The following is a 14,792-nucleotide window of genomic DNA, read 5'->3' on the forward strand; positions in this document are numbered from 1 at the left end:
GCTCTGATACCAGATGTTAAAGCTGAACAATAGTTTTTAGGAAGCTATCTGTTTATTTCTGTAAATCAAAGCGTACAACTGGGATCATTAAAAACAGGAAAGAGTACAAACTTATTTAAAAGAGTCTACCTCTAACTGTGACTCCTACAAATATGCAACTACGTGAAGATAACCTTCCTACTAACCCTCAACTACTGCTGACCAACACAACGTGTATGTTGATTTATTCTGCTACGTAATAAAACAAATAAACTAAATAAATAGCTGAACATGTTTAGACAAAAGCCCAGAGGCCCAACAGTCACTAAATAATATTCAAAATTATTTGCAGGAAAAATCATGTAGAACATTAATAGTATACTATAATGTATACTAGTATGTTATCATCCGCACACATGGTAGATTGACATAAAAAAGGATGAAAAAATTTAATGGGTGGTCATTTTGGATGGAGATAGATAAATGAAATTCGTTTCTGTTTAGATCATAAAACTTGCATCATCATCCAATCATGCGAGTAAGTAAACTATTTTGCGCAACTACAGTTAGCTACAAAATATTGAACTCTTCATATTACGTCTTTACTTTACTATGACTCTACGAGTGCATGCATGAACATATAGCATTAAAATAAGAAAACCTCTGCATGCAAAAATCTAATTACAAAATAATGTGACAAATAAAGTGGAAAATTATAAATAAAGTGTTGTTGCAATAGTTAAACACTTTATCCTTGTGAAAGGTACATAGTTCAACTACTAGATTAAGCGTATTTAATTAATTAGCAAATAAATGAAATGAAAAACTTTAATTGATGCTATAATGAGTAATGATACAGGCAGAAATGATGAATAAAAAATTGTATTAAATAACGTGGCATAATTGATGTGATCTTATAAAATAATTAATCGATTCAAATGGTGTGAATGTACTATAAGAAAAACGGCTAAATACGGCCCGTTCAAAACTGGTCGTATTTAACTATTAATTATTATTAATATTAATATTAATGATATAACCAAAATTTCATATCAAATAATTTTATTTCTTATGCTATTTTAACATTCAAGTTTCAATTTGACTATTACAGCTAACTAATGTTTATTTATGAATTGCTATTTCGATTTTGTTTAAAATATTTTTCAATGATTGAAACGTATCGATGTCAACAGATACATATATTAGTCATATAACCAAAGTTTAGTATTAAAATAATTTTATTTGTTTTGCCATTTTAACAGTCAATATTCAATTTGACTAGTACATGTAACTAATGTTTATTTCTGGATGGGTGTTTCGATTTTTTAAAAAATATTTTTCAATGATTAAACAGAATGGATGTCAATAGATATATATATTAGGGATATAACAAAAGTTTCATATTCAAATAATTTCATTTGTTTTGCCATTTTAACAGTCAAGTTTCAATTTGACTAGTACAACTAACTAGTGTTTATTCCTGAATGGGTATTTCAATTTTTCTTAAAATATTTTTCATCGATCCAACCGTATGGATGCCAATAAATATATATTAGTGATATAACCAAAGTTTCATATTAAATTATTTTTTTTTTGCCATTTTAACAGTTAAGCTTCAATTTGACTAGTACAGGCTGTACAACTAACTAGTAGTGTTTAATCCTGAATTGGTGTTTTGATTTTTTTAAAAAAATATTTTCAATGATTCAACCGTATAAATGTTAATAGATACATGTATTAGTGATATAACCTAACTTTTATATTAAAATAATTTTATTTATTTTTCCATTTTAACAGTCAAGTTTCAATTGGAGTAGTACAACTAACTACTGTTTATTCCTTAATTGGTGTTTCAATTTTTCTTAAAATATTTTTCAACGATCCAACCGTATGGATGTCAATATATATATATATATTAGTGCTATAATAAAAAATTCATATCATAATAATTTTATTTGGTTTATCATTTTAAGAGTCAAGCTTCAGTTTGACTAATACAGCTAACTATTGTTTAATCCAGATTGGTATTTTAATTTTTTTAAAAAACAATTTTCAACGATCTAACTTTATGGATGTCAATAGATACATATATTAGTCATATAACCAAAGTTTCATATTAAAATAATATTATTTACTTTGCAATTTTAACAGTCAGGCTTCAATTTGACTAGTATAGCTAACTAGTGTTTATTCCTGAATTGGTGTTTTAATTTTTTTAAAAATATTTTTCAACGATCCAACCGTATGTATGTTAATAGATACGGCTATGACCAAAGTTTTATATTAAAAAAATATTATTTGTTTTTCCATTTTAACAGTCCAACTTCGGTTTGATTAGTACAGCTAACTAGTATTTATTTCTGAATTGGTGTTTCAATTTTTTTAAAATATTTTTCAACGATCCAACCGTATGGATGTCAATAGATACATATATCAGTGATATAATAAAAGTTTCATAAATAATTTTACTTGCTTTTTCCATTTTAGCAGTCAAGCTTCCGTTTGACTAATACAACTAATTATTGTTTAATCCTAAATTGGTGTTTTGATTTTTTTAAAAATATTTTTCAATGATCCAACTGTTGGATGTCAATAGATACTTATATTAGTGGTATAACAAAAGTTTAAAATCAAAATTATTTTATTTGGTTTGCCATTTTAACAGTTAAGCTTCAGTTTCACTAATACAGCTAACTAGTATTAATCCTGAATTGGTGTTTTAATTTTTTTAAAAATATTTTTCAACGATCCAACAGTATGGATGTCAATATATATATATATATATATATACTTGTTATAACCAAGGTTTAATATCAAAATAATTTTTATTCGGGTTGTCATTTTAAAAGTCAAGCTTTAGTTTGAATAATACAGCTAACTAGTGTTTAATCCTGAACTAGTGTTTCGATTTAAAAAAATATTTTTTTTTTATATTTTTCGTTTACAATCAATTTAATTATTTCAACTGATATTGTTTTTCTGCATTTGGTTGTTGTTTTTTCCAATTCAGTAAATTCAAACAAAAAATGGGGAAAATATCTCTTCATTTGTTAAAGCTAAATTCGACCTCTAGCAGTTTAATTTAGGAGCGTAAAATAATTAAGTTGGCGGGAAAATTCCCTCCATTTTTTGACAAGGCTAAATTAGACCGCACAAAAATACCAGTCAAATTTATTAGTAAATTCAACCGCTGGCGGTTGTATTTAGCCGTGTAAGTCAAACATTCAGGTTGATCATAAATTCGACAGAATTCGGTCGAATTTAGACCGGTTGAATTTGTTCAGTTGTATTTAGCCTTATATGCAGATTTTCATTTATTTTCATTTAGCAAATAAAAGTTTGAGAACAGTATACTTGTTAACCAAATGGGGGATATCACATGTTCAAGCATGAAATAAAATAAAATATTAAGTAAAACAAAAAATGACATTGATATATATGAAACAAGAGAACAAAATAGATGAATATATACAATATGGAATTTAATTTATATATAATGTGTGATTGTCAAAGTAAATACATATGTGATGATAGTAATTAGATCATCTAAATTTTGTGGTCACTCGATCATTTCTCTCCTTCTAGGGTGCCATATTAGATATAACTAAAGAGTAAGTAAATATACTTGAGAGAATATTGCATGGAAACAGTTAATATTGAAGAGATAATGATTGAATAAAGCAAGTCTGTATTTAAACTACACCAGATGAGATAAACCAAGAACTATATACCTGATTCACCTCCATGACCCCTATTTTAACTGAACAACCTACTACCTAATCAAGCCCATACACCACGTCTATATAACAGACTTTATTTAAAAACAAGTAAACAAAACACATAAATAAATTATGTCTAGATTAAATAATCCAACAAATTCCCCCTTAATCTAAACACGTCTAAGGTCCTTGACTCCCAACAACTCACGTATCTTTTCAAACTTGATCACGAACATAGGCTTTTTTAAAATATCTGCTCTCTGTTGATCAGAGCTCACATGTTTAATAGCTCACATGTTTAATAGTGATCAACCCTTCTCAACACAATCTCGAATAAAATGAAGTGCACGTCAATGTGCTTACGTCGACCATAAAAGATAGGATTCTGTGCTAAATCAATGGTAGACTTATTCTCGATATAAATCACCACAGGCCTGGGTTGAACATCAGTAATCTGACTAAGCGGTGGTTGTAGCTGCCATGAACTCCACCTCATAACTTGATAGTGCTACACATCTCTGTTTCTGAGACACCCAAGTAATCAGTGATTCGTTGAGATAAAATGCCATCCCTCATGTGCTTTTCTTATCTACCAGATCACCTGCTAGATCACTGTACGAGAAGCCAGATAACATATAGTCTCCTCGTTCCTTTGTATACTTCAAGCCGTAGTTCAACGTGCCCTTTACGTACCACAGTATGCGTTTTACAGCACCTTGATGAAGCACCGTGGGTCTTTCCATAAAGCGACTCACCACTCCGACTGCATAAGCCAGGTCTGGACGTGTATGCAATAGGTATCGCAGCCCTCCCACTGTGCTTTTATACTCGGTAGCGTTGACAGACTTACCTTTCTCATCCTTGTGCATATGTAGTTTTGGTTTCATGGGAAACTTTGCTGCATTACACTCGAACATACCTGCTTTCTCCAAGACTTTCTTTGCATAAGCAACCAGTTTGAGCTTAACAAAGCCTGGTCCTTGTTCCACTTCCAGTCCGAGATAATAAATTAATTTTCCCAGATCAGACATTTCAAATTCTTGGCTCATCTGCTTCTTGAACTTAACAATTTTACTCACACTTGTACCTGTGATAATCAAGTCACCTACATAAACACCAACAATCAAAGATTCACTACCTTCCCGTTTTGTGTAAACAGCATGCTCCAATGGATATTTTGCAAAACCAAGCTTCTCGAGGCACTTGTTCAGTTGTGTATACCAAGCTCGTGGAGCTTGACGAAGGCCATATAACGTCTTAAACAATCTGTAAACCTTCGTCTCATTTCCTTTTATTACATAGCCCTCAAGTTGGTTGACATATAACTCCTCGTACAATTTGCCATTCAAGAAAGCTGATTTTACATCCAAATGGTGTATTTCCCATTCATTCTTAGTTGTAAGTGCCAATAGTAGTCGCACGGTTTCCAGCCTCGTTACAGGAGTGAATTAAAACCTCATGATAATTGATACCAAGCTTCTGCATATAGCCCTTTGCCACAAGTCTGGCCTTGTGCCTCAATACTTCACCATTCATGTCTCGTTTTGTTTTGTATACCCATTTTAGGTCAATAGCACGATGACCAGTGGGCAAATTTGTTAACTCCCATATCCGATTTCGCTCAATTGCACTGATTTCGTAATCCATAGCTTCTCTCTAATGCTGCTCTTTTACAACCTGCGAGTAGCAAGCCGGTTCATCGATTCCTTCTAGTAGTAACTCGTTAGCTATGTCATCACCCTCTGGCTCATTGTATATATCTCTAATGAATCTGAACTTGCGTGGAGGCTCACTTCCATCGTATATTTCATCCAAGTCAATATGTGACTCATTTTCTGATCCACCTGGAGTATTTAGAAGTGCAAAATTTACACTATACGAGCTCATGGACACCTGTGACATGTCTCGACTAGCAGTTAGTGAAGGTTGAGTTGTATTACGACTCGATTGTGGTGTTGTCATCCCACTAGTTTGATCGTCCTCTCTGTCTCCCATATACTCGGTGCCAGAGTTTTCTTCTTCAAAAACTTGATCCTCATCCTCATAACCTGTGACCACGAGAGAAGAGGGTGGATGAGTTCTTTCAGCATCTTTGGTATCCCAATTCCAATCCTTTGTTTCCTCGAACACTACATCTTTACTAATATGAATTGTATGTGAGTCGGGATCGTAAAGGCGATACCCTTTTGTTCCAGCTTCTCTGCCCAGATGCACCACACACTTTGACCTGTTGTCGAGTTTCTTTGTATGTACACTGAGAATTTTCATATAACACACACAATCAAAAATCCTCAGGTAATCAAGTTATGGTTTCTTCTCTATCCAGGCCTCATATGGTGTTGCCCCTTTCACTGCTTTTATGGGCGCTCGATTTAATAGATAAACAATATGTCAGATAGCTTCTCCCCATATGTAAGCTGGCACCTTTCTTTCGTTCAGCAAGCTTTGTCCCATTGCTACCACAGTTCGATTTTGACGCTCCACAACACCATTTTATTGTGGAGAATATGGTGTCGTGTAATGTCGAGTGATGTCGTTCTGGTCGCAGAAATCTTTGAACTCTCATGAACAGAATTCTCCGCCCATATCAGTCCGTAGAACCCGTATTTCACTTCCGGCTCCACTATAGCCTTGAATTTTTTGAAATAGCTGAGTGCCTCGTCTTGGTCTTGAGCATATATGCCCACATTGCACGGATGAAATCGTCCACCAAAAATATCAATTTCCAAAGAGAGTTGATGGAGAAATTGGGCCACATATGTCCCCATATACCAACTCCAGTTTTTTCTTAGCCGTGAAGTCCGTCTGAGAAGGAAATGGATGCCTGATTTGTTTTAATAGTAAGCAGCCTGCACATACTTTCTTGGGCTGAGTGAAGACAGGTAAGCCTTATGTCAATCTGTTTCTAGACCTAAGAACCATAGACTGAAAATTTTAATGACCCAACTGAGAATGCCACAGCCAGGTCATCTCATCTGTTTTTGTCAGAAAATATGCATCTCTACTGTCTTTGACAATCATCTTATACAGTCTATTTATAGATTTCTTTACTTTCAAAATAAGTCTATCATTTTCATCACAGACCCACAAAAACTCACCCTTTATAAGAACCTTACTACCATTCTCAGATAATTGCCCCAAACTAATTATATTATTGCATAGGTTCAGAATAAAATATACCTCTCTCAGCATGCACTTCCTTCCATCCTCGGTTGTGAACATGACTGAGCCTTTTCCCTGGATATTAATTATGGAACCGTCACCGAACCTTACTTTCCCAGCCATAGTCTCGTCTATATCCTCAAAAATGCTTCGCAGGCTAGTCATGTGATTACTGGCCCCGTTATCGAGGTACCATATACTGGACCCATCAATCTTCTCGTTCCCATTCAGTTTTGGAGTCATACCGTCTTCATTCAACATGATCATCTTGCCATTATCATCCTCACACTTGGCTAGAAGTAACGTGGGTTCATCATCCTCGATTTGAGTTAGATTTGCCTCATTTTTGTGGTCTCTTTTGGCCTTGTGACATTCAGCCTGATAATTTCTGAACACATTGCAATTGAAACAACGGACCTTACTCCTATCTTTGTAGCCTTGATTGAAATCTCGAGCTCCTCTTGAATCGGTACTACTACCCTTGCCTGTCCGTTTTAACCATTCCTCTCGCGTAAAGAGCAGTTGTCCATCTTTACGTTCTCGTTTTCCCAACTCTTCTTCGGTTAAGAGGAGTTGTTGTTCTCCACCATTCTCCTTTTTCCCACGCGTTCTTTCCTTGTGAGCCTTCAGGGAACCGACTATCTCTTCTACAGACATTTCCTCAATATCACCGAATTGCTCTATGGCTGATACTATCTGTAGGAATCTCGCAGGTACAACGCGGAGAATCTTTTTAACCACGTATGCTTCTTCAACTTTCTCCACTAAGGCTCTGATATGTGTTACCAGGACATTTAATCTCATACAAAATTCATCAAATTGCTCACTCTCTCTCATAACTAGAGCTTCAAATTCTGACTTAAGTGTCTGAACCTTTGCCTTTTTCACCTTATCTGAGCCCAGGTGGACTATCTTGATAGTCTCCCACGCCTCCTTGGATGTTTTCTTGTCTGCAATAGACAGAAGTAAATCCTCAGGAATGCCTTGATATATAATGGCCAAAGCTCATTTATCCACTTTGTCCTCAGCTGGGTTATTTGGATCCTTGAGTTCGATAGCCTCCCACACGCCATGGGCTTGCATGAATACTCTCATTTTTATGGCACATGCTTTGTAGTTGGTATTAGTGAGTAACAGATAACTTAGACCAAATGAACCTTCTTTGCCCATTGTAGTTGCTTCCATCGCTGTAAGGTGGTGAGTACTGGGTTTGGGTGTATAAAGTCTTTTGGTGTTTAGGTGAATACTGGATTTAGGTGTATAACATGTTTGGAGCTCTGATACCAGATATTAGATATGACTAAAGAGTAAGTAAATATACTTAAGAGAATATTGCATGGAAACACTTAATATTGAAGAGATAATGACTGAATAAAGCAAGTCTGAATTTAAACTACACCAAATGAGATAAACCAAAAATTATATACTTGATTCACCTCCATGACCCTTATTATAACTGAACAATCTATGACCTAATCAAGCCCATACACCACGTCTGTATAACAGACGTTATTTAAAAACAAGTAAACAAAACACATAAATAAATTATGTTTAGATTAAATATTCCAACATGCCATATATATAAATGGAATGAATTATAAGTACGTATAATGAAATGACTTGAAATTATAATGAGTAAACTAATCAATATATATCTCACAATGTCAAGTTTATTTTATTCACTATATGTTTAGTCAATAAATTTTATTAAGAAAAATAGATTTTGAGACTTTAGAGAAAACTATAATTTAGTGCGTTCATACGCCACAAACATCAGCCTAGACAACAGAAGTAGGTTATTAATAGAGGTTTAAATTGTTAATATCCAAGTATTTTATACTTGCAAGTTTGAATAAAAAATTTACATCTAATTATTTATGTTTATAAGGTGAATCCTTAAGTTAATGATCATATAATAAAATTTTAAAATCACATAAGTTATATTAATAATTAGTATAAAATAATATTAGTGTTTATTGGACTTTTAAATTTAACTTGCTGTGTTGTTATATAATTATTTATCAAACTTCCAAAAAATTAATTTCCCTAAATTAAACAATTATTTCTTTTAAATAAAGAACTATTACTAATTATTACATCTCATTAGAAGAAAACATAAAACTTAAATTTAAAGCAATATTATATTGTAGTGAAACATTATTATTTTGAATATTTGTATTCTAAGAAAATTAGATTAATATTTGATATTTTATAGTAAATTACAAGGTAAATAACTGCAATTATAAGATGAAATATATTAGCAACTTAAAATGTGCATTAAGATGAATCATAGTCCGCATTATGTAAGATCGGGTCTCCTAATGGCCATAGAGATTTTGGTTGATCCTCTTAACTTCCTGCATGCAATTCCATTTGATATCATATGGAATGGATAACAGCGGAAGCAAAGAGTCTTCCTACTACTGGACTCTGTCGACTGTAAGACCATAACAGAGGCTCAAACTTCTATTCTTAGTGCTGATGTTACTGATGTTCTGATTTTCAATACTCTGAAAAGTTTGAAGAAAAATAAAGCCCCTGGCCCGGATGGGGTAAATGTCGAGTTCTTTTTGGCAACATGGGACACTACAGGTCCGGATTTTTGTGCTTCCATCAAGTCTTTTTTTGCTACTGGATTTCTTCCTGCAGGTATGAACTCCACTTTAATTTCCCTTATTCCAAAGGTTGCTTCTCCTACTAAGATGGCTGATTTCCGTCCAATTTCGCTTTGTACGGGGGTCATGTATAAATGCATTTCTAAGATTATAGTAGCTAGACTAAAGATGATAATGCCTACAATCATTGATCATGCCCAATCTGCCTTTATACCGGGAAGATCCATTTCAGATAATATTCTATTAGCCCAAGAAATTTTTAGAGGATATGAGAGGGAGACTGGAACCCCCAAATGTGCTCTGAAAATCGATCTTCATAAGGCTTTTGATTCATTGAGATGGGATTTCATTTTGGCAGTTTTAAAGCGATTTCAATTTCCTGAGATTGTGATCACCTGGATTAAAGCTTGTCTGTGCACCACAAGGTTCTCGGTTAAGTTGAATGGAATTATCCATGGATACTTCAAAGGGACCAAGGGCATCCGTCAAGGGGACCCTTGTCACCTTACATTTTTTCCATGTGTATGCAAGTTTTATCTGCTCTTCTTAACAAGGTTCCTCCAGATTTTCACTACCACTGGCGTTGCAGGGAAATGGGAATAACTCATCTATTTTTTGCTGATGATGTGTTATTTTTCAGCCATGGATCTAAAGATTTCGTCTTGCATATTATGAATTCAATCTCAAGGTTCTCCACTTGGAGTGGTCTTGTTCCAAGCATACACAAAAGTAATAGCTATTTGTGTAACTGTGACAGTGACTTCATCACCTGGTTTGATTCATTGATGATACCTCGAGGGCGCCTTCCAGTTCGGTTCCTTGGGGTTCCCCTTATTACCACTCAGCTTTCTATTAACGACTGTATGCCTCTCATCACCAAAATCACAAATAGGCTGAATACTTGGACTGTTCTGCTTCTGTCTTTGGCTGGAAGAACTTTATTGATCAAATCAGTTATTTTTGCTCTTCAAGCATTCTGGTGTAATCATTTCCTCTTGCCAGCCACTGTTCATGCCAATATACAATCTCTCCTCACGAAGTTTTTATGGCGTGGAAATATCAACCACAAAGGTGGTGCAAAAATTGCTTGGAAAACTGTGTGTCTCCCGCGAGAGGAAGGAGGTCTTGGCTTAAAAAATATATGTGAATGGAATAAAGCACATATTATTTCTCACTTGTTGAAAATAGTTACGAATTCGACCTCTCTTTGGGCCACTTGGGTGAATAAAACTGTCTTAAAGGGTAAGCATTTTTGGACAGCAAAAATCCCGTCTGATTGTTCTTGGATTTGGAAAAAAATGCTGAAGCTCCGACCTTTGGCAATGCAGTTTGTTTCTTTAAAAATAGGAAATGGTGATTCTATTTCTATTTGGTTCGACCCTTGGTGGCACAACAATTGCTTAGCAGCCACTGTGGTTTCTCCCATAATTTCTCAGTATGGATTGCATCATCGTGACAAACTCAGTGCAATTATGTGTAATGGAGCCCGGACCCTCCCGAGAGCCAACACTCGCAGTCACCATTTAGACCCTGTGTTGGTTCATTGGCTATCTACTTTTGATTATCCAACGATTCATGCAGGTCCTGATTTACTCCTTTGGGATGGTATTAATGCGTCTAAGGCAAAAACATGGGATATATGGAACTCCATTCGGTATAGAGCTGAGCAGGTTCCCTGGTACAAAGGGGTTTGGCACAAGCTGCGTGTGAATCGTTATGCCCATCACCAATGGGTGTCATGTCACAGCCGTCTTCACACTCTAGCTCGTCTCCATCGTTTTGGCATTGTAGACTCTCAGCAATGCTTCCTGTGCATATGTGCTCGAGAAACAGACTCGCACATATTTCTTCACTGTTCTTATAGCAATTGGGTTCTTCGTGCGTTAATGTCTGGTCTAGGCATTGTTGTTCAGGGGGAAGATTGGAACACCTTTATCTCTTACCTGATTCACCTTCAGGATCAAACTAAGAGCATAGTGGCTCTCTGCAGTGCTCAGATTTTCTGCTACCATATCTGGCGTGAACGTAATGCAAGAGCACATAATTCTGGAATTTTTGGCCCGAGAAAGCTGCTCACAGGAATAAAAAAAGATCTGATTGCTCGACTTGCTGCCTCGACTTACTTCTCTAAATTGCTAGATTCCAGACCAGATTTAATTATTTGTACTAGATTGTAATAGTTGGTTGTGCCTGTTTTTTTTGGGTTACTTTTCTTGTGTTGCTTTCTATCTTTAATCTTTGTTTAGATTGGTTATAGATAGTTTCTCTATGGCCTATCATAGAGCATAGGGTAGATCCCTTCTGTTTTCCTTTTTTGGTTGTTGATATATACATAATTTAGCAAAAAACAAAGAGTCTTCCTACTAGGATTTTGGGTTAAATTTTTGGAAGACCTTGAAAAAACTGCAGATTATCAAGTCGTGAAGGTGAAATGAAATGCAAAATCGACTCATTATTATACATTAGTGCACTAGTTTCATTTGTTTGAGAGCAAAGCACAACATATTGAGTTCAGAAGAACAGCATGTCTACATTGCAAGATTCTTTGCAAACACCATGGGCTTTGAAATTCTTACAACCAGAATTCCTTTTGTTTTTTCAAAAAAAAAATAATTTTAAACACATGACCTTATGGTCTCCACACCGTGTATATGTTTACAGTTAGATTATAATTATTCAAGGCCACTCCTGTTGGATGAAGATAGTACGTAGATAAGTGAAACCTTTTCTATATATACCACAAAATTGCAGAAGTTTATTCTAAACTTGTTTGTTTATCTTTGTTATTTAATTATGTCTGAATTCTTTAGTTAGTCGTGATCAGCTTCTTAGACGTGGTCTTTGTAGCTGTAGAGTATTTTCAGGAGTTATAGGAGAATAAGTCTAGTATTTGATTTGTATCAGGAGGGTCCTATTTTCCAGCCACTACTATTTTTGGTGTGGTATTTTATCTTGTACTGGTTCTGCAGAATAATCAGATTAAGCTGTTCAGCGTGCATTTTGTTTTCTTATTTTTTTAAACTAAACACATAGTAATATATATATTACTCTGTAGTTCCAACATTCTGGTATCAGAGCACTCAGGAGTCCTTGGTGAATGTCCGGGTACATGCCCAGACTGACGGCCGGGGAAATGGGAAAATTGAAAGATGGAACAGTAAGCTTGAGTTATCCCATGCTATCACGAGAAAATTACACGGTGTGGGCCATCAAAATGAAGGTGTATATGCAAGCTCATGGTGTTTGGGTAGCTATAGAACCGATTGATCCAAATACGGCAACGAATGATAGAACAGATAAGATAGCCTTGGCAGCCATATACCAGGGCATCCCGGAAGACATTCTGCTATCCCTCGCCGAAAAGAAGACTGCAAAAGATGCATGGGAGGCTATGAAAACCATGTGTCAGGGCGCAGAACGTGTGAAAGCAGCAATGGTACAAACTCTGAAAGCAGAGTTTGAAGCCATGATTATGAAGGATATAGACGCTCTGGGTGATTTCTACTTAAAGATGAGTGGGCTTATAACTAAGATACGGGCCCTTGGTGAAGAAGTAGCATAATCATATGTGGTTAAAAAAACTCATGAGAGCTGTCCCAATAAAATTCCTTCAGATAGCTTCTACCATTGAACAATTTGGTAACATCGGGGAGATGACGATTGAAGAAATCATTGGTTCGTTAAAAGCTCATGAGGAGATGCTTCATGGTCAAGTTGATAGCGGTGGTGTACAACTGCTTCTAACAGAAGATGAGTGGAACAAAAGAGAGAAAGAAGACAAGAAATTGTTGCTGACAAGGGATGAATGGTTGAAACGCTCAAACAAGGGAGGACAGGAGACACAATATGGGTCAAGGTATCGAGGTAGGGAGAGTCCACGGGGAGTACGAGATAAAAGCAAAGTGAGATATTTTAATTGTAGTGCTTAAGGGCATTATGCAGCGGACTGTCGAAAGCCAAAGCGTGAAAGAGAGAACAGAGAGGAAGCCAATATTGCCCAAATACCAGATGATAAACTAGCCTTACTATTCACAGAGGCTGTTAAAGATAAGGAAGATGTTGTGATGCTGATAAACGAAGAGAGTGTGACACCAAAATTGAAGGAAGGAAAGGCAGAGGCAGTGTCAAACCTGTGGTACCTCGACAACGGTGCAAGCAATCACATGACAAGCCAGCGATCAAAATTCAACGTCTTGGATGAGAATGTGACAGGGCATGTGAAATTTGGAGATGGGTCGGTTGTTCTCATCAAGGGGAGAGGGTCAATAGCTATAAAATGCAAGAACGGGGAGGAACACCTTCTCAAGGAGGTATACTATATTCCATCATTGTGCAATAACATCATCAGTCTTGATCAGTTATCCGAGGAAGGGAATAGTGTGATTCTTAGAGGTGATTTCCTGTTGGTTCGAGATTCGAAAGGGGGATTAATTATGAAGGTGAAACGTTCTGAAAATAGACTGTATAAAATAATTTTAGAAAACAATGATGCTAAAAGTTTACTGTCAAAATTGAGGAAGAGAGTTGGTTGTGGCATTCTCGTCTTCGCCGCGTAAATTTCAAGGCCATGAAGCAAATATCAACTCTGAAAATGGTATATGGTCCGCCCAACATTGAACATCCTAAGGAGATGTGTACAGGATGCTTGGTCTCGAAAAAAATGAGGAAGTCGTTCCCGTCACAGTCAATGTTCAGCTCGAAAGAAGCCCTGGAACTTGTTCATGGCGATCTTTGTGGCCCGATTTCGCCAAGCACACCAGGAGGGAACAGGTATGTATTTTTACTAGTTGATGATTGGAGTCGAGTTATGTGGGAATATTTACTAAAGAGCAAGGATGAGGCTTTCAAGGCATTTAAAAAATTCCGTGCACTGGTTGAGACTCAAGAAAGAAAGATACGCATTTTTAGGACGGATAGAGGAGGTGAATTCATGTCTAAGGATTTTGTGGTATATTGTGAGGCAGTTGGTATTGTTCGGCATTTTACGGATCCATACTCATCCCAACAAAACGGGGTCGTTGAAAGGCGTAACCGGACTATGATTGAAATGGCCAGAAGTTTCTTATAGGAAGCTAAAATGCCGAATTACTTCTGGGGAGAGGCGATCAGGCATTCAATATACATACTGAACAGGTTACCAACTCGGGTTGTTACAGGGATTACACCTTACGAAGCGTGGTGTGGAGCGAAGCCTCATGTTGAGCACATAAGGGTGTTTGGGTGTGTAGCTCATATGAGAGTGGCATGTACAAATCTGAAAAAACTGGACAATAGGAGTAAAGAAGTGGTGTATCTTGGAAAAGAGCCTGGTACAAAG

At 36.0% G+C, this 14,792-nt stretch overlaps 1 protein-coding gene across 1 annotated transcript; it reads right to left on the reverse strand.

Moving 5' to 3' along the window:
- Positions 1 to 6,632: 6,632 nt before the first annotated feature.
- LOC141680858 (uncharacterized) lies at positions 6,633 to 8,045 on the reverse strand. Its single transcript, XM_074486962.1, has 2 exons — positions 8,018 to 8,045; positions 6,633 to 7,810 (listed from the first exon to the last, which is right to left on the reverse strand). Exons 1-2 carry the CDS (start codon positions 8,043 to 8,045, stop codon positions 6,633 to 6,635), a joined length of 1,206 nt encoding a protein of 401 aa, XP_074343063.1.
- Between the last annotated feature and the right edge of the window lie 6,747 nt (positions 8,046 to 14,792).

This window comes from Apium graveolens, chromosome 8 (genome assembly GCF_009905375.1).
Source record: "Apium graveolens cultivar Ventura chromosome 8, ASM990537v1, whole genome shotgun sequence".
Taxonomy (NCBI): Eukaryota; Viridiplantae; Streptophyta; class Magnoliopsida; order Apiales; family Apiaceae; genus Apium; species Apium graveolens.

Coding starts and splice junctions, on each gene's coding strand:
- LOC141680858 (XM_074486962.1), bottom strand. CDS start 8,045: ATGGAAGCAACTACAATGGGCAAAGAAG. Junction 7,811..8,017: donor AACTACAATGGGCAAAGAAG/GTTCATTTGGTC, acceptor TGTCTATTGCAG/ACAAGAAAACATCCAAGGAG.